The sequence below is a fragment of the Crotalus tigris genome, unplaced genomic scaffold (genome assembly GCF_016545835.1).
Source record: "Crotalus tigris isolate CLP2741 ecotype Arizona unplaced genomic scaffold, ASM1654583v1 scf7180000019173.45859301935:6455823, whole genome shotgun sequence".
Classification (NCBI taxonomy): Eukaryota; Metazoa; Chordata; class Lepidosauria; order Squamata; family Viperidae; genus Crotalus; species Crotalus tigris.
Window position 1 is genome coordinate 2,099,602 of NW_024097414.1, and position 23,981 is coordinate 2,123,582.

At 42.9% G+C, this 23,981-nt stretch overlaps 1 protein-coding gene and 1 long non-coding RNA gene across 2 annotated transcripts; both read right to left on the reverse strand.

Annotated features, from left to right (window-relative positions):
• Nucleotides 1-1,419: 1,419 nt before the first annotated feature.
• Nucleotides 1,420-10,159, reverse strand: LOC120315658. The gene is made up of 4 exons (XR_005558738.1): nt 9,746-10,159; nt 3,887-3,986; nt 2,569-2,701; nt 1,420-2,275 (listed from the first exon to the last, which is right to left on the reverse strand). It is a non-coding gene; the product is annotated as an uncharacterized LOC120315658 (long non-coding RNA).
• A 2,853-nt stretch (nt 10,160-13,012) lies between these two features.
• RPS15A (ribosomal protein S15a) lies at nt 13,013-23,015 on the reverse strand. Its single transcript, XM_039360375.1, has 5 exons — nt 22,876-23,015; nt 20,177-20,314; nt 19,421-19,500; nt 14,310-14,395; nt 13,013-13,159 (listed from the first exon to the last, which is right to left on the reverse strand). Exons 2-5 carry the CDS (start codon nt 20,307-20,309, stop codon nt 13,066-13,068), a joined length of 393 nt encoding a protein of 130 aa, XP_039216309.1. The 5' UTR covers nt 20,310-20,314; nt 22,876-23,015; the 3' UTR covers nt 13,013-13,065.
• Between the last annotated feature and the right edge of the window lie 966 nt (nt 23,016-23,981).

A 23,981-nucleotide genomic window follows, 5' to 3' on the forward strand; every position in this document is an offset into this window, starting at 1 on the left:
TGCTTATTAACCACAAACTGCATGTGTATCTATTCATACCAAAATTTTAGATAATGAAGCAATTAAAAACACACAGCTTGGAGATTCTTATCTCGTGCCTTCCTGTGGACCATTTCTACTTCATTATTCATGAAGGGATGTGTTTAATTCAGAGTTAGTAATTGCAGATATATCTAGTACAAATTGTGTCTTATATTCTTTGCTGGCTTCAATTTATTTTAGCAAATAGATCTACGGGGGAATGAAAAGAGAGAAAGAGAGAGAGAAGGCTGGGAAAAAAAAAATCAAATGTTGGCACAGGCAAACAAATCCTAAGGCATTACGGGAGCACAAAAGACACATATCTCTTCGCTAGGCTAAAAACGGTTGAAATGAAGTCGCAGAAATCAAATGTTGCCCTCGTGATAATATCAGATGGCAGAATTTAGGGCCCTGCGCCTTCAATGTGATTAGGAAAAGTTTTTGATTAAACCTCAGACTTTTTCTCTCCCCCAGTTAAATGCTCCTGAGTCCATTGACGTTCTAGTGCAAAACATTGGAGCAATGGAAATAAATCTTTTTTTTATTTCAATCCAAGCAGATTTTAAGGTTCCCCCCAAATGAAGTTCTCCAGTGAAGTGGGGCTGACAGATGGCATCTATCTTTCCACCTATCAATCAGAAATGAGATTATTATAGAGTCACGTACAAAAATGGAAAGACTCTGAAATATCCTGTAAGGGAAGAATAGCTGGTGAAGATCAAAATGGGACTTGTAAAATGGGACTTGCCTGAAAATAGAAAAGACAATAACCCCATTTATTAGTAATCGTAAATCCCATTATGGGCTTTTGCCTGAAAAAAGGGGGGGGGGAAATAGGGAGGAAGGATAGCTCCAATATGGTTAATCTCCTAGTTCCCCTCTCTACTTTTTGGGAGACAAAGTTGTCTGCTAGGTTTGTCAGAAATCTGTTTGATCTTCCACTTGGTGAAGAGTTTGTCTCCCAGTTGATGTCAGGGTAATTAAAGTCCTCCATTACTATTGTGATGTGCTTCCTACATACCTTAGTTAGCTGACTAGCAAAAAGTTCATCTATTTCCTCTGTTTGTTTGGGTGGCCTATAGTATACACCTATGGTAATGTCATTTCCTCCCCCCCCCTTTTATATTGACCCAAATGCATTCAATAATTGGAAGCCACTTCTATATAACTTTTTATTTCCTCTCCTTTCCATTCCTTTCTCTTCACTTCAATACTCTTCCCTTCCCATTCCCTTCCCTTCGCTTTCTTTCTCTATTTCTTTCTCAGATCTTTTTTTCTCTAAATAACATTTATTTTCTGGAAGGAAGGAAGGAAGGAAGGAAGGAAGGAAGGAAGGAAGGAAGGAAGGAAGGAAGGAAGGAAGGAAGGAAGAGAAGGAAAAAGAAGAGAAGTGTTTGAAAATGCAATTCTCTTCCTAAAAGTTGCCCTTGAAATATGGCTGTTGTTGTGGAGAGAGAGAGAGAGAGAGACAGAGAGAGACAGAGAGAGAGATTGCAGTGTGTGTTAGTCAACTCCAGGCTATTTGTATTGCCCTTGAGTGCTGTTTGTGAAGCAGCAAAGCTATAAATACATAAATCTCCTCGCTTAAATTTGCAGTTTCCATTTCTTTATTTTGCCCCAGTGCAGCCCACATGTGATGTATGTTTCATTTTGCATTGTTCACTTTTCTTGCACTGGAATCATTGATCAAACTTCTGCTCCTGTGACATAAATAACGGTGAGAATTCTAATCATCTCTATTATTAAATACCTTGCCATTTGTTCTGACAACGGACTATAAAAGTATAACAGGCTGGATAAAAATTAAACGGGAGCCATAAAAATCAGATAGGGAAATCCATTCCAGCAGAAAACTACATTTCCTGGAGAATCCAGATGACAATTTCATTAGGCTTATCCTTAACCACATGGGCAGGGGATTATAAGACCTAGCGTCTTCCACATCTGGAGAACGGCATGTATACCTATGTTTGTGTGAGTGCATGTGTGTGAATGCACACGGGTGTGTTGTGTACCACAGGAATCAAATGCTCCAAATTTGGGGAAGGGACAGATCAAAAGTCAAAAGGTCCCAAAAGTTTGTGAGCCATGCACATGACACACTGTAAAAAAACACCAGCTGAGCTTTCGGCGTCCTGCCCCGGCTGCCATCTTGACTTTTTGGACCACTACCAGCAGCCCGCCCAGCCAGCCCCGCTGGTTATGAGCCCAAAACAATGGGGGCTGGATAGCAATTCTTCATGAACTTTAGGAGCTTGAAAAGGGAAAAAAAGAACAGAAAATCAGCAGAAAAATAAAAGCATGGCTACTTTTTAAATAGGATAGATGGGGATTGATTTCTATTGCTTTAAACCTAGAGAGGTATGAAGAGAAGGGAAAAGGAAAGGAAAGGAAAGGAGAACGGGGGAAGGGAAGGAAAATGGAGAAGGGAACTACATCAGGACAGGACAGGACAAAGAAGACAAAGATTTAGGGGAAAAAAGCCGAATCTATTAATTCTATCAGAAGCTTTTGTCCGCCGTAACAATAGGGATCGAAAAGCCTTACGCAGTTTGTTTTCATTCCTGTCCTTAATATAGCGCTGAAAATTGCTCCGATGTTGCGGGGGAAAGGGGATTGTCTTCATCAAGCAAAGCGGCGCCCTTCCTTTGTTGAACCGCTGTCACGATCAATAGCAAATCTAGCAAACAAGAGACACTCGAGTTTTAATCAGTGTTGAACAAGACAGGGTTGCAATATCCTTTTCATGCAAACACGATAGTAAGTCTTCAAAAGGGAAACTGAGCTTGACACAAAACGACTGCAGAATGGAGCATATCGTACAGCTAATGGGTTGATTATTATTATTATTTGCTGTGCGTGACCGCCGCTGGCACCAGTGGGCAGTGGTGATGCTGCAAAGTCTGACAACCCACTGGGATATTGCAGGGAGTCCTCCACTTACAACCACTCGTTTAGCGACGGTTCGAAAATTGCAGCCACCAAGAAGACTGACTTTAGGATTTCACGCTTAACGACCATTGCAGCGTCCCCCTTGGTCATGTGATCCCAATTCAGGCTCTTGGCAACTGGCATGTACTTAGGACGGTTGCATTGTCCCGGGGTCATGTTATCCCCCCCATTGGCAGCTGGGTTTCTGACAAGCAAAATCCGTCGGGAAGCCAGATCCACTTCACAATTACACTAATCAAGGAGAGAAGCAACCTGGAACTAAGGGGAAACTTCCTGAGAGTTAGAACAATTAACCAGCGGAACAACCTGCCTCCAGAAGCTGTGAATGCTCCAACACTGGAAGTTTTTAAGAAGAAACTGGACGGCCATTTGTCTGAAATGGTACAGGGTTTCCTGCCTGAGCAGGGGGTTGGACTAGATGACCTCCAAGGTCCCTTCCAACTCTGTTATTCTGTTCAGTGTTCCAATATCTCAGGAGCTGCCACAAGGAAGAGGGAGTCAAGCTATTCTCCAGAGTCCCTGAAGGCAGGACAAGAAGCAACGGATGGAAACTGATCGAAAAAAGCAACTTAGAACTAAGGAGAAACTTCCTGACAGTTAGAACAATTAACCAGTGGAACTCCTTGCCTCCAGAAGCGGTGAATGCTCCAACACTGGAGGTTTTTAAGAAGAGACTGGACAGCCACTTGTCTGAAATGGTATAGGGTTTCCTGCCTGAGCAGGGGGTTGGACTAGATGACCTACAAGGTCCTATTATTATTATTATTATTATTATTACTACTACTACTACTACTACTACTACTACTACTACTACTACTACTATTACTACTACACAATTCACTTAACAACTGCAGCGATTCATTTAACAACTGTGGCACAAAAAAAGGTTGTAAAATGGTGGAGCAAAACTCACTTTACAGCCGCCTTGCTTAGCAATGGAAAATTTGGGCTCAATTGCCGTCGTAAGTCGAGGACTCTCTGTAACCGATGGTTGAAGATTGGAGGGTCTTGATCTGGTAGCAGGAAAGAAATAATGTGAGAAATGGTTCTGTAGTCTTCTCTTTTCATAGAATATTGGATTTATCTCCCCCAAAAGATAAGTAAGGCTTCTGGGTATAAAATGCTGCATTAACAAATTAACAGAGCTTCTATTCCCAAAATAAGTATCCGGACAGTTTTGCAGACAAGAACGCTTTGCAATCTGTTATTTGCATTATATACATCCACGTGCTCAATCGTGGCATTCAAAGTGATTTCATTTAATTATACACATTTCATCCGTTGCTTTCCACCACCACCCATCCCACAAATTGCTCACTAAATGAAAGAGGTCACATCCTCAAAATTAATTTAATTTGCGGATGGCGCGGGCACGCATGGGTTACATTTCACCGCTCAGAGGCTAATTTCCAGCACTTGGGACCTGAAAAATAAGTCTTCGCAGCTCAAGGCACAGATTCAGTTAAGCAATAAAATTAAAAATTGGAGATCGGCTGTGAATTCATCTTCGGTAATGCCAGAGTACTCCCTTTGGCACAGCATTACAGCCAGATTTACTGCGCACCAGGTACCACTAAAAATATTGAAGTGGTCAGACAATGGCTCATTAGAGGCTTGTAAAATCAAAATTGAAGGAGGAGAGGGATGAGAATGGGGTAAAATATCAAACTTTAATGACTTTGCTTCTGAACTGCGGTGAGCCAAGCCAAAGATCCCAATTCCTAGAAAAAGGAACATTTTGCAATGGAGACAGAATAGTAAATATCACCACTTATCCCCTTTCTGGGAGATCTACATCAACATTTCTCCTCCTCAGCAACTTAAAAGATGTGTGGACTTCAACTCCCAGAATTCCCCAGCCATGGTTACTTCCCACGTCAGTTGCCCAGCTCCAGTCTTGTCAATTGCAGAAGTCTGGCAGTCTGAGGAATGCTGGGAATTGAAGTCCACTTATCTTTTAAGTTGCTGAGATTGAGAAATACTGAGGCAGATGTTGAGTTTCTCAACCAGGCCGCAGAGAAGAGCAAAAAAGATGATCAGGGGACTGGAGGCTAACACATACAAGGAACAGCTGCTGGAATTGGGAATGTCTAGTTTAAGGAAGAGAAGGACGAGGAGGGATATGATAGCAGTGTTCCAATATCTCAGGGGCTGCCCCAAAGAAGAGGGAGTCAAGCTATTTTCCAAGGCGTCTGAAGGCAGGACAAGAAGCAACGGGTGGAAACTAAGCAAGGAGAGAAGCAACCTAGAACTGAGGAGAAACTTCCTGACAGTGAGAAGAATTAACCAGTGGAACAACCTGCCTCCAGAAGCTCTGAATGCTTCAACACTGGAAGTTTTTAAGAAGAGACTGGACAGCCATTTGTCTCAAATGGTATAGGGTTTCCTGTCTGAGCAGGGGGTTGGACTAGATGACCTCCAAGGTCCCTTCCAACTTTGATGATGATGATGATGATGATGATGATGATGATGATGATGATGATCATCGCACAGTCAGCCAGATGTTCAGACTGGATTTGGCATTTTGTCTACCTATCGAGTCCTTACCCAGGACCTGGGATAGGCAGATGTGGATGTTTGATGGTATTACAGATATCGTCGCAGGATGATGATGATGATGATTATATTCCTGTAAATACTCCAAACATTCAAACATTGTGACTAAAGAATCATTGTGAGTGGATTAAATGGCAAAAGGATTACGCACATCCTTGGACAGTAACAGTACTTATTATAGATTAAAATGCAATTTTTTGGGTGGGGGGAATACCATTTCCCTTTTTGGGGTGGGGAAGAGTGGCTTATGGTCCCCCACTCAGGGAATGACCCTGAGCCTCAGAAAAGCGGTAGACCCTATTTTTACACTCCGTTGGCATGGCAGATTGTACAAGTTTTTATCATTGTGTACTAAGACCTTCATATTTTCTTAGAGGGCCAGTTTGGTCTAGCGGTTAAGGCACCAGGCTAGAATCTGGGAGTTCTAGTTCCACCTTAGGCGTGAGAGCTGCCTGGGTGACTTTGAAGCAATCACCAGGAGATGGTGAGTTCTAGTACCACTTTAGGTATAAAGCCAGCTGGGTGACTTTGGGCCAATCACTAGGAGACGGTGAGTTCTAGTCCTGCCTTAGGCATGACACTCATCTGGGTGACTTAGAGCCAGCCCAACCTACCTCACAAGATTGTTGTTGTGGGGAAAATAGGAGGAAAGTATGTCGGATCTGTTTGCCGCCTTGAGCTAATTCTAAAAATAATAAAAGTGGGACACAAATACATAAATATTTACGTCCTGGTTGACTCCATTCCCTCTGTTTCCTTCTCCATGTCCATCCTCACCATCAAGAATGAACCCTTTTCCAAGCTCGTCTTGTCTGAACATCTCCTAGGTGTATTTCACACACATTATTGTGTATGCTTGTGGGGGAAATGATTCAGACCTTAAGTCTCTTCCCAAGGTGACCTACTCTGCTTCTCTCATTCATGGCAATAAACAAAGTAAATTAGATTCAGTGACATTCTGCTAATTGAGTTGTCCTCTTCTTCCCCCCCCCCACCAATTCTCCTTGATTGGGCTGAGTCTTTAATTACCAGCTAATCTTGTCAATATGGCAGCCGATGCGCAGAGGGCAGTATTCTAACCGCAGAAAACTAGTGAGTGAGATCTAGTTACTGGACTCCAGCATCCTCACTGCCTGGAGTTTGGGGGAAATGAGTTAAAAGGTGGTCATTAATTCTCTTGGAATCGGGGAAATGGTCAAACTTTTCATTTTGGTAAATAAAGCTAAGTGATGTTTGGAAGAAAGCCAGTTCTTACAAGATTTTATGAGGAAAAGCAGAGGGAAAGAGCTAGTTTGGTGCTGTGGTTAAGGCATCGGCTTAGAAACCAGGAGACCGTGAGTTCTAATACCACCTAAGGCACAAAGATGATCTTAGGCCAATCCTTCAGTCAAAAAGCTGGCTTGGTTTAGAGATGAAGGTGTTGGACTAGGAGCAAAGAAATCTAGGCAACTTAGGCATGAAAGCCAGTTGGATGACTTTGGGCCCAGCACTAGGAGACAGTGAGTTCTAGTCCCGCCTTAGGCACGAAACCCAGCTGGCTGACTTGGGGCCAATCACCAGAAAATTGTGAGTCCTAGTCTTGCCTTAGACACAAAGCCAGCTAGATGATCTTGGACCAATTGCCAGGACACTGTGAGTTCAAGTTCTGCCTTAGGAATGAAAGCCATTTAGGTGACATTGAGCCAGTCACTCTGTCTCAGCCCTAGGAAGGAGGTAATGGCAAACCAAAAAAAAAAAAAAAAACCCTTGCCAAGAAAATTGCAAGGACTAATCCAGATAGGTAGTTGCCAAGAGTGAAAAAGTGACTTAAAAGCACACACAAAGTGTTAAACTACAACTCCCATTGGCTATGCTATCTGGGCAGGGAAGGGTTTGAATTCAAACCACATGGAGGATGCAGAGATTAGTAGGAAAGGCTGTTTGGTGTGGTGCTAATTTAAAAAACAACAACAGCCCAAACAAAGTATGTGGCCGTTTCAAGCCATCTGATTTTGTTTAACTCTCCCTTCTGCGTTTCATTATGTCTTGTTATGTAAAACCTTCCTGTTGGATTATTAAGAAGATGAGACAAATGCTGATGACAAGTGTATTCACGAGAAGAATAAAGTAAAGAAACAAAAGGCAGTCTTTTTTTTTAAAAAAAAAAGGCTAATAAAAAAAAGAAGCAGCAAAAACCACACAAGGTTATTGAAAATTGAGTCTTTATTAGAAGCTAGCAAATTGCCAAAGAGGTACTTTAAAAGCCAAGCCAGGATTTTGATTAAAATGGCACTAAATCAAGGCCTCTCTTTATAGCTTCCCATGAAATAAATGGGGCACTTCGCTTCTCATGTCCCAGCCAAGAGGAATGTCACCCAAACTACGACATATCTTATTGCATTGCAGAAATTACCCATCATGTCTGGCTTTTGGATAAAAATAACAAAAGACTCAAGCTTATGAGAAGTTTGATTAACCTCGACTTAGGATGCTATACAAAGTAGATTGGTTTTTTTTTTATCACATTGGATCTGCCGTCCATTAGGAGCAAAATATTGTCGCTTCGGGAGATTAGCCTTCTTCATCCTGGATGCCCACCGAAGGAGTGGACTTCTAATTCCCAGAATTCCCCAAGCAACATGGACTTGGAGGTGAAGGCCATCCATCTGAACGGACAAGCAAAGCAGGAAAGGCAGGGTTAGGTAACACGTAGGTTAAAAATATATATATCCTTTCCCGCAGTCTTAAAAAGGAGTCCTAAGGTCCTAAACCAAGACATCCATCAGAACTAGAGATGTAGTGGAGAATCTGGTTTCATAAGACTTAACCACACCGGCAGGGGATTATAGGGCCTTGAGTCCGCCACAGCTGGAGAATGGTATGTATGCTTTCCCCATGTGTATGTGTGTGTGTGTGTGACCATATGTTTGTTGTGTACCACAGGAATCAAGGGTGGTTGATTGGCCTGCTCCAAATTTGGGGAAGGAGTTTAAAAGTGTGTGTGAGGGTGTTATTGGATGGGGGTCAAAAAAGTCAAGATGGCAGCCGCAGCAGGACAATGAAAGCTTGGCTGTTCTAAATGGCTTCAGAGAGGCATGTTCTACTGCCTCAACTAGAGAAATAAGCATGTCTAACCTTACAAAGGACTAGGGGTGATACAATAACAATCTTCCAGTACTGGAGGGGTGGAGGAGTCAACTTATTCTCCAAAGTATCTGAGGACAGGCCAAGAAGTAATGGATGGAAGCTTATCAAGGAGAGAAGCAACCTAGAAATTTCCTAACAGAGAGAACAATTAACCAGTGGAATGGCTTGCCTCCAGAGGTTGTGGGTGCTCCATCACTGGAGGTTTTTAAGACAACAATGCACAGCCATTTGTCTGGAATTATATGGGGTCTCCTGCTTGAACAGGGGGTTAGCCTAGAAGACCTCCAAGGTCCCTTCCAACTGTATTATTCTGTTCTAACCACCAAAGAACCCAACCATATTATTCTATGTTCTAGCCACCCAAGAGATTTGAGGTGGGTCTCTTTCATAGGAAAGGATGAGTTATGTTGGCTTTTACAATAGACTGGGAGACCCTGGTACTAGATACCAGACACAGATGCTCTCTGGAAAACTTTGGGCCAATCCAATTTTTCCCAGCACTTTAGGGAAAATGGTGTCCTATGAGCATCGCTTTCCACTCTGCAACAAATAAGGCAGGATATAAATATAATGGATAACTTTTGTTTTGCTTCCGTCTTCCCTATTATGAAATCCATTTGTCAGTTCCTCTGCAATGCCAACTTGTTTTAGGCTATTCCACAAACTGCAATAGAAGACAGTCAACGGACTATGAAATGTGAAGAGACACTGCCATGTTTTTGAAGCCGAAACAAAGGACTTGAGCCCTGTTCCATCCCAGGGAACACAGCTGGTTGACTGCCTTTCTGGAATATTGTTATAATTCCCAGTCAGTTTTCCACTTGGTCCTGTAAGGAACAAATCTAAAAAGCCAATCGAGTTGAGGTATGCATTGAACTTTCATGTAACAAGCCAAGTAGTTCCAAGGGAGAAACTTGTAAAATATATCGTACTTTTTTCCAACTATTTTTTCCAACATGTCAACAGAGTATAATCTGAATTTTTGGATATGGTTTTGATCTAGCTTATTTTTCCTTTACACGCTAGTCCTTGACTTTCAACCATTTGTTCAGTGACCGAAGTTACAACAGCACTGAAAAAAGTGACTTACGACTGGTTTTCACGCTTAACGATCGTTGCAGAATCCGCGTGGTCACGTGATCAAAATTCAGATGCTTGGCAACTGGCGTGTATTTATGCCAGTTGCACTCTTCCAGGGTTACGCGGTTATCATTTGCCAACCTTCCTAGCTGGCGTCCAGCAAGCAGTCAATGGGGGAAGCCAGTTTCGCTTAATGACTGCACGATCCCTTTAACAACTGCAGCAAGTTGCTTAACTGTAGCAAAAAAGATGGTAAAACGAGGCAAAACTCAACCATCAGCTTGTTTAACAGCAGCAGCAGCAATTTTGGACTCAGGTGAGTTCCTAAATCAAGGACCATTTAGACCAGAGGTGGGGAACCTTGGCTCTTTTATGACTTGTGGACTTCAACTCCCAGAATTCCTGAGCCAGCCCAAGTCATAAAAGGGCCAAGGTTCCCCACCCCACAAGCCATGCTGGCTCAGGAATTCTGGGAGTTGAAGTCCGCAAGTCATAAAAGAGCCGAGCCATGGAATTCTGGGAGTTGGCTCAGGAATTCTGGGAGTTGAAGTCCACAAGTTATAAAAGGGCCAAGATTCCCCACCCCACAAGCCATGCTGGCTCAGGAATTCTGGGAGTTGAAGTCCACAAATATAAAAGAGTCCAGGTTCCCCACCCCTGATCTAGACTTTGCCCCTAGATCAGAAATTGGCTGAAATTTGGCTGTACCAAATAGAACAGACTAGAATTTCCTTGACGCCATCATGCAGCCATGCTGGCTAAAATCAGGGTTTGGTTCCTCTGCAGGTCAGCTACAGGAGAAAAAGATTAGCCATTGCTGGACAACACAGTGACAAACAGCATTAAACAGACGAGCAAAATAACATCCAAAGCAATTATTCTCCATTTCCAACGTAGGGAATTTAATGGACCATTATTTTGATCCCATCGTGAAGTCTGTGTTTATTCTTTTTAAGACTTTCCTCAGCTTGATCCTGCAGCTCTTAACAAAGATGCATGCATCGTTCATGTATCTGATCCATCCATCTTGCTGCTGGTCTGTCCCCTTCTTCTTTTCCCTTTCACCTTTTCCACGGAGATAGCTGGGTCTTCGGATGTGCCTGAAGTAAGATGAAGCTGATACTCTGTTCCTCAAGGGAGAACTCTTGGCTTTTCTCGGGACAATGCACTGGTTTTCTTGGCTACGGATGGTGTTTTCTGGGAGAATTCTCCACCAACGTTCAAAAGCATCAATACAATGTGCCATTGTCAGCGTAGGCAAAAGTGTAAACTTACCCAGTCAGAATAAAACTTTCCAGATACAACTGGGACTATAAAGCCCCAAATTTCTAATCAGCGTGGAAGTCAGATGGCTATGTAAGCCAAGAACTATAGTCCCTACCCATCTGGAGAACATCTGGGGGAAAAGGTTGAGAGAATTACCAACAAACTTGGGAGGTTTTCTGGAAATTGCACAGTTGGCTAAGTTTGCATAACATTTAACACAAGACCGAAAGCATCTATCTGACTCGTGCCACTTTTGCTGTGTTGAGTTTTGGAGCCTTGGACGCAATACCAGATTTTGGAAAACAGTGAAAACGTTTAAGTTTCTATAAAACCATTTTTTAGTTTCCTGGAGACCAAGAGCGCCCTCTGCTGAGATTGAAATTCTTCTCGCTCATACATCAGTTTGCTTGCCGATTAAAATAAAGATGCTGGGAGGGGAGGGAATGCTGGCTGAGGAATTCTGGGAGTTGAAGTCCCCATAGCTTAAGAGTTGCCAAGATGGAGAAAAACTTGAGCTAGGGTCTAACACGGGTAGCCCTCAACGTACAATTCAGCCCCAAATTTCTGTTGCCAAGTAAGAGTCTCGAGTGAGTTTTGCCCCGTTTTACGACTTTTTTTGCCAGTTTTTAAGTGAATCACTGCAGTTAAGGTAGTAACACGGTTGCGAAGTGAACCTGGCTTCCCCATGGCTGGTCAGGTCATAAAAGCAGATCACATGACCCTAGGATGTGGCAACCGTCATAAGTATGAAACAGCTGTCCAGCATCTGAATTTTGATCGCGTGACCAGGTGAATGCTGCAACGGTCCCGAGTGTCATAAATCTCCTTTTTTTTCCAGTATTGTTGTAACTACGGTCACTAAACGAATAATTGTAGGTCAAGGACTACCTGAATAGTGCAATATAGAAAAGTCTGGACACATGGATGGATACCTGGGATAAGGGAGGCCTGTTCTGTGAAAAACTTCGCTTGAGTTATATGAAAAGCAAGGAAATTTAGTCTATGCCGGGGACAGGCAACCTAGGCTCTTTTATGACTCGTGGACTTCAACTCCCAGAATTCCTGAGCCAGCCATGCTGAGGGGAAAGGGAGAGGCTTCCAAGCTGAGCCATGCTGGCTCAGGAATTCTGGGAGTTGAAGTCCACGAGTCATGAAGGGGCCATAGTTTCCCCATGCTGGCTCAGGAATTCTGGGAGTTGAAGTCCATGAGTCATAAAGCAACCTAGGCCTAGGCCAGAGGTAGGCAATCTTGGCTTTTATGACTTGAGGACTTCAACTCCCAGAATTCCTGAGCCAGCCATGCTGAGGGGAAAGGGAGAGGTTTCCAAGCTGAGCCATGCTGGCTCAGGAATTCTGGGAGTTGAAGTCCACCAGTCATAAAAGAGCCAAGGTGGCCTACCCCTGGTTTATGTGGAGAAGTTGGCATGGCAGGGGGGGGGGAAACACTCTCATTTTGATCACAAATACATCACCAAAGAAAGTAGAAGATAGGAAAAAGTCAGTCTTGTATCCGAAAACAATCCATATACTACTGCTAGAAATAAATTTCCCATCACAAGTTTCGGTTTTACTTGAAAAAACAAAACAAAACCTGAGATAATAGAAAACGAAGAAATACAATCCATTTTTCCTTTTCACCAGGAGGGCAAATTATTGCAATAACCATTATATGCAAGCAGCTTTGCCGGGAAACATGGAAAAACGTGAATACAGAGGAACATTTAACTTTAGGGCTTCCCGTGGTGGGCCAGACCATTATGCAGAGAGAAGAGCAGGTTTTAAGTTCAGAGTTAGAATTGCTCTTCTGCAAACACCACGGTGAAGACTACCCCTACTAGCAGTTGCATAAAGTACCTAAGATCCAAGGCACGGATTTACTTTGGCACCTTGTATTGTCATTGCTATTATTTAAAAAAACATGGCTACTTTAGGTAAGGTGACACATTAGGAGGAAAATATTCTAGGCACTTGCTGAATACTGACCCGTAAGGATTCACTTCAAGAGACTGGCTGCAAAGAGTCCTTTTGAACAATTTATTAATTTGTCTGCTTTTTTTTACAAGTTTAGAAAAAGAAACCCAGGATTTTCCCTCCTGTGTGTTTTCGCCTCGCTTCCTCGTGATCCATGATGCCAGCTGACGTGGTCAGGACAATGTACCTATTGAGAGAGGATGGAGATGCTGGTGAAAAAGATGGCCTGGGGCTTATTCCGGGGCACAAAATCATGACTGGCTTGGAAGAACCGATCCTCTAGAAGGATAAAAGCTCTGCCACAGGGCTGTGCACATTCACTGGGGCCAATTTTGCAGCCCCCTTAAAGCACCCCAGTTGTAATGCCCAAATAGGACGGCAAAATCTCGTTTGGCAATTGAATTCTCCAATTTTAGAGGAGAAAAAAAAGTCAAAGCAAGTGCTTCTGCTAAGCTTTAAGGCAATTTATTTGCACACTGTTCATTTGTACCCTGCCTTTATTATTTTTACAAGTAATTCAAGGCAGTGAACTTATCTAACAAAACTTCCTCCTGATCCCACCACCCCAGAGAAGAACTGGCCCAAAGCCACCCAGATGCTCTCGTGCCTTTGGCGGCACTAGAACTCACTGTCTCCTGGTGATTGGCCCAAAGTCACCCACAGCTAAGGAAAAATGTGAACTCAGTCTCCCACTTTCTAGCCAAAGTGCCTTAACTGCTAGGCTAAATGGCTCTCTGTTCATCCCCAACATAAGCTCAATTTTGACCCTGTAACTCCAATCACCAGATATACCAGCTTCAGCTCCGCAGGGATGACAAAAAAAAAAAAAAATCAGTAAATGACAGCCAATCCCCTAGGCCAGGGGTAGGCAACCTTGGCTCTTTTTATTCTGGGGGTTGAAGTGCACGATTTATAAAAGAGCCAAGGTTGCCTACCCCTGCCTTAGGCCAAAAACTGTCGCTCGTTCTATCCCTACAAACCAACTGCGTTATTTAAATTTGTGAAACCCACATCTTGCAAAATTTAAGAATAAAATAACTGGAAAGCTGCTACTCAAGGCTGCACGAGAGCTGAACAGCCGAGCTTTAATGGAGCTCAGCTCAAATTTAAAATGGGAAGCTTTTAGCCTGAGACGTGTGCACAGCATAGAGTGAACCCCTGTTTTAAGAAGCCAGAGTGCCGTTTTTGCTCTCCGCGAAGTTCTAACAAGAAGCAGGAACGACAACAGGAGGAAGCAAAGGCCGGCCTCAAAGCAGTTGATCACCTTCCCATCTTCGGGCAATTTCATTTTTTTCTCAGCAAGCTTGTTTTTTTTTTTCCTCTCAACTCATGCTTACCCGAACTGACGTGAAGGCAGCAGATTGTTCTGCCACTTTTCCAAGTCTTTCAGCTGGACATCGAATCTGGGACTGATCACACCGCACTGTCCGAACGGAGACCGGGAAAAAAGCAAGGAAGGACAGTGACACTGGTGCACGCAGAGTGGCTCAGGCAATTGTTATACCGTCCTATCTGGCCTCAGAGCTATGGATAAATCCTCACAGCCTTCCTTCTTCTATCCTACTCAGAGACTTCCAGTAGTAGTTGTGAAGAGGTAATGCAACAGACAATGGGACAGGAAAAGGATATTAGGAACACAATCCTGGAAAGTAATTCCATTATTTATTTTTCCCAGATATAAATATAAAGGAACAAATTTAGGTAGCCAATGATGGTTACTTGGCACATGTAACACTACTACAGCATAAAAAAGCACTGGTTTCCATTCTGCTTTAGGGTGCAAGTCTAGGTGCTGGGGGTCACCTGTAACCTGGCTTGGGACCAGGTTACTTGAGGGACTGGCTTTCCCCAATGGCTTCTACCTGTCTAATCTAATGCAGCAAGATGGGCATGCTCTGGGTCCTGTTGGCTAAGGAATGCCAGATGGTGGGTCCCTAACGCCCATCCCATGGAACATTTGCCCTTTGACCCTGTGCCCAAACCTGGGACCCCAAGTATGTGTGAAACAACCTGTCTCCTGGCTGGATTAGTGTCAACGCTGCAAATATTGTATATTCTTGCTTTGACAATATGTAGAACTGCCTGGTATTTTTGAGGTTAATACAGAGAAGAAGGGAGCAAAGCCAGGGGAAAGAAAGAGGAAAGAAACCTTTGACGTTTACACTAATTGGATAATGTGACATATGACAGCTAATCTAGGGAGGGAACATGCTGATAATTTAACTGCTCAGAGGAAGAGAACTTAGATGTTAGCATAGACTTCGTTATGCCTGTGCTGACATTTTGAAGCAATAAAAGACTTTTAGGGAAATCAATGCCTGGAAGTTCTTTGAAGTGTTTCATTAGCCGGAACCATAACAAATTAGCACTGCAAATTCTTGCAAATCCTATTTACAGAGAACACACCTGCGTATTACTAGTAAGACCACATGTTTTCTTTCAAATGCCATTCCAAAATATTTAGACCAGGCTGGGGTTAACTGTAGGGGGTGACAACTTCCTATGAACATATTCCTATGGTTTTCTTATATCTTCTTGTGTCTATTTGCCTTAGTTTTGTATTTTTGATACGGTCACACAACTAGCTCAATAAAGTTTCTATTCTATTCACGGCGTGACGTTTTTCTCCAAACTGCTAGGTATTTTAATTTTTTGTACTTATGGCGCCATTGTTTTTTACTTGATACTGTTCGCTAACCAGAGTCACTTGTTACGATGGACAGCTACAAAAATTGATTAAGTAGATAAATGAAAAATATATTTATTTGCTGTGGTGCTCAAGAATGGGACAAGAAACAATGGGTGGAAGCTTTAGCATGATCCAAACTCAAAAATAGAATTAATGTCCTAACGAGAGAGATTAAGAGAAGAACGTGCTGCCTCCTGGAGTTGTGGCTGCTCAGAAGAAAACTGGAGTTTTTCTAAATAAGTCTGGACAAGACATTTGTCTGGAATGATCTGAGAACTCCTGTGCTGGTAGGAAATCCCTTCCAATTCTATGATTCTTTCATTCTCACCCAGCAACTACAGAAAAAAAGCTGTAATACCAAACAAACTCACAGCATTCTATACAGCCATTACAAAATGATGGGATATGAAATTACAGAGCTGTCCCTAAAGACGCTGAATTTAAAGCACAATAAACTCTCCAACACACTGGCACCCAGAAGAAACTGCGACGCACAAATCTCGTTTGTGTCTAGCTTTAGCACACAACTCTGCTTTTAGCCTCATAAATCCACAAGCCAGCCGGTCTGCAAAAAGAACCATCCTTAACGCAGAGAAGACAGCAGCCATGAATCTCACAGCTACTGCAGGGGTGTTTGGTTCTGCCAGGAGAGAGACTCATAACGCAGCCTTTACTGGCATTATAGCTGCACTTCACTCGCTCTGGGCAAACCTGAAAAGCAATTAACTTTCTCTTGCCCATGCCAAGGTAGGAAGGCATCTCTTAGCAGCCGGGCAGCGACCGAGACTTCTCTTTCTCTGGCTCCAAATGTGGCCCAAAGGGTGATTTGGCACTGCAGAGGCATGCAGCACTGCAATCCTGGTCAATCACTCGGGCAAGGAAAGCTAATGGCTCAACCGTTAAAGATGCTGAGCTTGTCACAGGAGCAAGGATACTATTTGCTCAAAAGTAGAAAGCAATGGAAGTACCAAGTGGGGAAGCACTAATAAAGAAAATTATGTATTGCGCAGAACTAGATAGGATAGCTAAAAGATTAAAAAATCAGGAAGAAACAGAATTTTATCGAATACGGAATAAATTTTATAGATGGAGGGAAAAAATGGAAATCACAGTAAAGAGATAAACTGAGATAGAGACTAGAAATGTATAGTTGTATATAGGTATATTATATGTAATTAATATGGACTGAGATGTCAGTCAAAGACGATTTACCATGTTCAATGTTTTTAATCCTTTTTTCTTTGTACTTAATAAAAAAAATAATAATAATAATAAAAAAGATGCTGAGCTTGACAGCTAGAAAGCGGCCAGTCTGAGCGCCGTGTGACGGGCTGAGCTCCCGTTCCTTGGCCCAGTGTCTGCCAACCAAGCAGTTTGAAAGCCTGCCAGTGCAAGCAGATAAACGGGTACCACTTTGGTGGGAAAGCAATAGCGTTCCTGTGCCTTGGTGTATAATCATGCTAGCCACAGGACCACAGAAGCGTCTACGGACAATGCTGGCTCCCTCGGCCAAGAAAAAAAAAGATGAGCACCACGCCCTAGAGCAGAGGTCCCTAAGCTATTGGGCACCAGGGATCGATTCCTTGAAGAGTTTTTTTCCCGTAGACCGGAAAGTGCGTGGTTTTGTGTGCTGCCTGCATCTTGCGGATGGGGTTTTGCTTGTTTGTGTGGACCGGTTGCTGGCATGCCACAGCCCGGTACTCATCCATGGATCGGGGGTTGGGGACCCCTGGCCTAGAGCAGTGTTTCTCAACCTTGACAATTTTAAGGCATGTGGACTTCAACACCCAGAATTCCACAGCCAGCAATGCTGGCTGTGGAATTCTGGGAAGTCCACATGCCTTAAAATTGTCAAGGTTGAGAAACACTGGTCTAGAGTAAAAAATGGCTGGACGGAGCTTTTACTTTTATATTGTAATCCTGGTCAATCATTCAGGCAATGGGACCCCAACATCCTGCTTGCAACAGTGGGCTAAGTCAGCTGGCTGAGTGAGCTTTACCGCCTAAAAAGCATCTGAACTTCCCCCTTGTGTTCCTCATTTCTGGACCAAGGAACCGAACGCTGAAGACTTGCAAGATAAAATACAGGATCCTTAAGATGCAAATAAAAAATTTCCATCCTTAAGACGCAAATAAAAAATTTCCAATGCCAGAAATAAACAGCTCAGTGCTAGGTTTAAAACGAGCACATGATCACAGAGCAGCATGATTTTCATGGAATTTCTTCCTCTAACAAGCCATTTAAAAAAAAAAAAGAGGAGAAAGGATGAACAGTTATGACTGTCTCAAAAGTTTCATTGTTTTATGCTTTTCCTTTTGCTTAGTGCTAATTTGGGGGATAGAATCCACAGTTACAGCCATATGGCAGTTACTCCAGTAAGAAATAATCCAGACCTTTGAGACAAATTAACAGAATGAAATTTGAATGAGTAAAATTGAAGGAAGTAACTGAGTTTAATAAGACTACGAAGGACTAGCAATCCTCCAGGAAGAGAGCCATACCAATGTTTGGGCAACACTATTTGTTTCAACCTTCCTAAAAATGAATCTGATTTTTTTTTTAAAAAAAGGGCCATCTAGAAGTCTTCCTGTTATGAAAACATCCCCCCGAAAAAAGCGGGGAGCTAGCTTCTAGCAAGATATATAAAAGACTATTTAGAATTCATGTTTGCTCATGCATGGGAGAAGGAAGAATGCCTGTATAGATCAAACAGATTTATCATTCTCATAATTCAACACAGAACTCAAATTTATCACTGGAGCCGTTCCATTTGACCTTTACAGGAAACCAGAAAAAGCAATCACTCTCTTGTCTCTGACTCAGAGTTACAGAATTCACAGATGAAGTTGTGAAAGATTTGTCTCCTAACAGTCCCAGGCTGTTTTCCATAAACATGTCACTTCGGTTTTTTTCTGGGAAGTCCGTTTCATAAAGAAACACTTCAATAATCCCGCAAAAATCCAGCAATCTTTCTTCAGTCTTCGGGCTGTTCAAGATATCTAAGCCTCCACTGAAGCCCCTTAAGCTTCCAGGATGGAGACGACTTATCAAGCCGTCAAAAAATCTGATAAAATGGCAGGTGAAGAGATGGCTTTAATTTGCTTTCTGCCGTGGCCTGTTAAAATAGGCACTGCTACATGAGCAACGATTTCCAAGACCTGGAGCAGAGCAAAAGACTGTGACACTGTTGCTTCATGTTGCTCCATCCTGACAATCCCAGTGTTGTTTTCCCAAAAGGGGACTTGGTTTTTTTTTTCTTCCTTGAAAACATTTTGCTTCTCATCCAAGAAGCTTCTTCAGTTCTTCAAAAGCCAAGAAAGTCCAGTTGCCTTTTGGAAAAGCGGCTCTGGGACAACCATGACTTGGATGATTGAGAATCTGCATAGAACTCCATCCTGGCAGTTTAAGGAACATTAGTGACTGATGCTATGAACCTGTCCTTGTCTTTTGCTAATGGCAAGAAGCCACACAATTTTACCCTGCTAATTTTAGGGAACTGGCTATTATGGGAGTGGACACCCTTCTCCTTGTTCTCCATCTGTCTTCCTTGTGTGTCATGTCTTTTAGAGTGTAATCGGAAGACCAGATGGAGCCACCATTCTTTTAGGTCAAAGCACAAAAAGCTTCAAATCCAATGGGCGCATTATAGGCACACATGGTGCTTCGCAGTGGCAATTTTTCATCAAGCGAGATAGATTTAAATACGGACAAAATGTACATCTTCCAAAAATTCATTTGAACCCAGCATGAATTCTTACCTTGTTAAGCCTGCCTGTGAGATTCACAACAATTTTCCCAGCTCTGTGGTCATCAATGATCTCAAATTCACCTATGTAGCCTGTGAATTCAAGAACACAATCCGTTACTTTCAACGTCTTAATCCAAATTGAGAACCAAAACATTGGGTACGATCTGGGATGGAACAAACCCAATCATTTATTATTTCACAGTAGCATTCCTTACGTTAGTGAGATCCACACTAGAATATAGGCCAGATTGGGTCAGGAAGCCCAGAGTTCAAATTCCTGCTTATGAGACCTCATAAAATTCATAGACTCCATTCAGATACCAATACAGGCAGTCCTTGACTTACAGCCACTCATTTAGCAACTGTCAAAGTTACACAGGCCCTGAAAAAGAGTGACAATTTTGTCCTCACACTCATGACCCTTGCAACATCCTTACATGATCAAAATTCGGATGCAGATATTTATGAGGCTTGCCGCATCCTGAGGACACGTGATCGCCATTTGGGGCTTTCCCACAAGCAAAGCCAAGGACGGAAGCCAGACTCACTTAACAACCTTATGATTTGTTTAACAGCGGTGGCAAAAAAAAAGTTATAAAATTGGGCGCAACGCATTTAACAAGCTCCGTCTTCCAACTTTTTAATCGGTCTTCCCAACCCAAAGATTGATGGTTTTTTTGGACCGTTTCTAACAGCCCCAGGTAGCGTGTAAGGCTGAGTGTTTTCCAAAATACTTACACGTGAGTTTGTACGTCCCGGGACTTACCGTGTTTCATCATCACAGTTAAGAACCGGACAATTACTTTGGAGCACGGCCTGATGAGAACTTGACGCTTTCCACGTTTCTCTGCATTGTTGATGCTTTTGAGAGCATCTGCCAGAACATTCATGCGCACCATGATGCCTGTGTAAACAACACAAACATTTGAGAGCATGTCAGGAGTCTAGAATTGCAGAGGATGCTTTAACACAGGGTGGCCTGACTATCGCTGAGGTCCCCCCAAGACCCTCTTAAGATTTTATAAATTGAAAATTATTTGCTAGCCTCTACTGAAAAGTGATACAATATTAAAATCCCCTCCCACTATTAAGAAGCAATAGTGGCAGCAAATGCATCGTTTTTTTATATTTAATATGACATATATCAATAAACACAACCCATACCAACAAAAACTCTTTTTGGGGGTCCTCCATAATTTTTAAAAGTGGAAAGGGATCCCGAGAGAAAAAAAGCTTAAGAAACATTGGTTTTAAATAGGTTGCTTACATATGTTCAGTGTACCACCAATGCTACAAGATTGTTTAAAATTCCACTTTTGAATACACAAAGGTTGACAAGCAATATAATGAATTACATGGATTAACTGTGTAATCCCCAAGAAGTATGTTGTAGACAACAAAGTAGTGAATTCTGTAGAGACATTAAATGTAATTTCATTCTTAATAGTGTTGAATGGGGGTAATAAATGATCAGTCTGTTTGGGTTGCAACTTCCATACTAAGGCCCAGCTATCCTACAAAACAAACTGTCTTCCAAACTCAGCAAATATTACACTAAAAAAGCATTATTTGAATAAATTATTTGTAAATTCAAATTTAATTGTCAGAGCAAACATCCAAAGCATGTTACAGATCAAGCCAAATCATCTCTTAAAGGAAGTAGCTGCTTTTTCACCTGATTCCTTTTAAAAAATAGTCTATAAATTTCTTATGTTCAGCATCTAAAGTACTGATTATACACTAAATTAATTCAGTCCAAGTTAAGGATAAAGTTCCACAGCCTTTAATGGAACACTGTTTGCCTATTTTCTCCAGTTAAAAAGTTTGGCTGGATTGTACCCAGAATTTCTAAACAAAAGTGATAAAATGCTATTAAAAAAAAAGTTTGAAAGCCATAGCACAAAAATAACCCAAAGTGTGAATACTTATTTGCGAAAGTTGCACCAATCCAGGATGATAAAATCTAAATTTAGCTCACTCTTGTGAGCTAGTCCACAAGTATTATTCAAAACCAGTTATTTCAGCAATAGTAAGTTTGAATACAAAAAAGCTTTCAGATCTTGACTTCACAAAGTATTCTGTGATTTTATTTCTCTTTTTGGTACAGATCAAAGAAAACTTTTCAAATGCAAACCAAGAGGAGTTACAACAGAAGTGTGGAACCTTTTATTGGCAGATATTATCAGAAACTTGCTCTGAACGGCACAAATTAATTGATACCAAAATGCAGATTAAACTGGTAATATTTTCTTGAAACATTATCATTAAATACTGAATTTAAAAAGGACCGCATTTTCTCCTTATCCAAAGACATGAACTAGTTTTTGTCTATGTTGAAAGTTATTATTTTGCATATGTACACAAGGATGCGTTATGCTTCATTTTTTTTCAGGACAAAAGTTGCAACCCAGAGCAAGTTCTGGTCCCTATTCTGTGGATTTATCCCTTCAATATCTGCAAAAGAGCTTAAAGCCAATCATGGGAAGTTGGTACATTTTTTTTTTCTACACAACCGACCATCCCAAGCTTATGTCGCTCCCAGGTGCACGTCAGGACAAGTCCCCATACTACAGCCACCATGTTGCTTGGGAATCCAGGGAGTTGTGCAGCAGTGCACTTGAAGAACCACAGGATGGATCCCTGTGCAGGATGTGGCATGGATGTAAACGGAATGTCAGCATCGGGAGGCAGAAAGCTCCCAAATACAAATTGCAAAAAACAACAACAACACCTGAGACTTCAAATAGGTTTTTGCCCATAATTCTGCCCTCAACCATCATGGAAGACAAGGCTACACGCGACGGGCACTTGGCAACAAGTCGGACAGCCCACTTTACAAACTTGGGAAAAGGGGGAAACCAGCCTGTCTCCCCCCCCCGCGTTTCAGCCCCAATGCAAACCTAGGTTTGGCTGCAGCACCACCCCAGATTCCTGGCTCAGTTTATACAGGGGTTTCTCTAGCCAGGATTGCCCCTTTCCAGCCACCCCCCCCGCCCCCATCGAAGGTTTTAGAGGGGGCTGCTTTGCACTGCCCTGCACTAGCCTGTTCCCACAACGTGCTTAACCCGGGAATTAATAACCCACGTCCTGGGTTCACACGACACGTGGTTAACCTAGTGGGGAGGGAACTGGGCTCTGAGGTTCGGGCCAGCCCGTCTCGGCCTCCCTTCCTCCCAGCTGAGGCCTGTCGCGTTGCCTCAAGCCCAGCTCGCTTCCCGAGCTTGCCTTCCAAGCTCCACTCCCAGGCATTCCTCTCCTAGCCAGACGCCGCCGCTGCCGCCACCCCCCCGCTGGGTTCAGGCCGGCGCCGCCAGAGCCAGGAACAGCGCGGCTTCCTCCGAAAGAGCCGAGCGAATCGAGCGGCGCCCCGGCTTGCCGGGACCGGCGTTCAAACGGGCCGAGGAGGCGGGATGGAGGCGATGCGGGACGGATCTTAGCGGGGACCCAAAGCGTCTCGTTACTCACCAGGGCAGCAAGATGGCGGAAAAAGGAAGGCGGCCGCGCGCGCGCGGGGTATTATGGGAATACGAGGCGGCAAGATAACCAGGAAGGAGCAGAGACAGAGAGGACTTCCGGATCCAGCCTTCCGGATTCCCCTGCGTCGGGAATGGGAGACTCTAGAGAATGGAAAGGCAAGAGGGGTCATCTTTGTTTGGGCTGCGGTGAAAAGGAGCTCGTTTTCAGTTCGGCCTCCAGCCCAGGGATTATTATTATTATTATTATTCGGGTGGGAAGGAATGTAAGGGAATTGCAAAGCACAACACGGTTGCCCTGCAGCCCACAAAGGAGCGTAGGATAAAACCGGGTCATGGCAATGGTTTAGGCAATTTTAAGGGGTTTCTTTATTGAGAAATGTAAGGATTTAGTTCGCTGAAGAAAATCTTTTCTAGGGTTCATGCAGCAAGGATCTGCATCTTGTAGTAAAATCTGTAAAAGCTGCTAACAGTAGACCAGGGGGTCTTCAAAGTTGGCCCTTTTATGACTTGTGGACTTCAATTCCCAGAATTCCTGGCTAAGGAATTCTGGGAGTTGAAGTCCACAAGTCACAAAAGGGCCAACTTTGAAGATATGATATAGACTTTAAAAGGCGTGGACTTTGCCTGATACCATCACACCACAGACCTTAGTTTATAGACAATAGATGGTTTTTAGCTTCCAAAGTCCAACCATATTTTTAAAACGCTGCATGAAATAATGGTTCTATTGATATTGACCTGAGGAACTGGACCAGCCTGGTGTCTTCCAACTGTGTTGAACTGCAAGGTCCATGTCCCAAGTTGAAGTGGCTGGTGATTGGCACCAAGTGTTGGGAGGATACTTCAATGAAATATTTAATTTTTAAAATTTTGGTCAGAATTTTTTACCCAGATCTTTTCGTCATCAGCTTAACCCCACGTTGTGTTCTAAGTGTAATCGGCTTGCCAAAGACCGAGGGGATCAACAGATGTCTTTAGCAGTTGTAGACGTAAGCTGGGGTCCAACATCGTTATGCAAATGGTGCCCCAAGCAAACCGCTTGTCAACAAGTAAAGAGCAAGTTAAGAAAAAGTGAGAAGAAAATGAAACCATCAA

Excerpts from the sequence above, each read along its gene's own strand:
- RPS15A (XM_039360375.1), bottom strand. The coding sequence starts at position 20,309 with ATGGTGCGCATGAATGTTCTGGCAGATGCTCTCAAAAGCATCAACAAT. Across the intron at positions 19,501-20,176 it reads AACTGTGATGATGAAACACG|GCTACATAGGTGAATTTGAG; the intron begins GTAAGTCCCGGG and ends TTGAATTCACAG. Across the intron at positions 14,396-19,420 it reads TCACAGGCAGGCTTAACAAG|TGCGGTGTGATCAGTCCCAG; the intron begins GTAAGAATTCAT and ends CCGTTCGGACAG.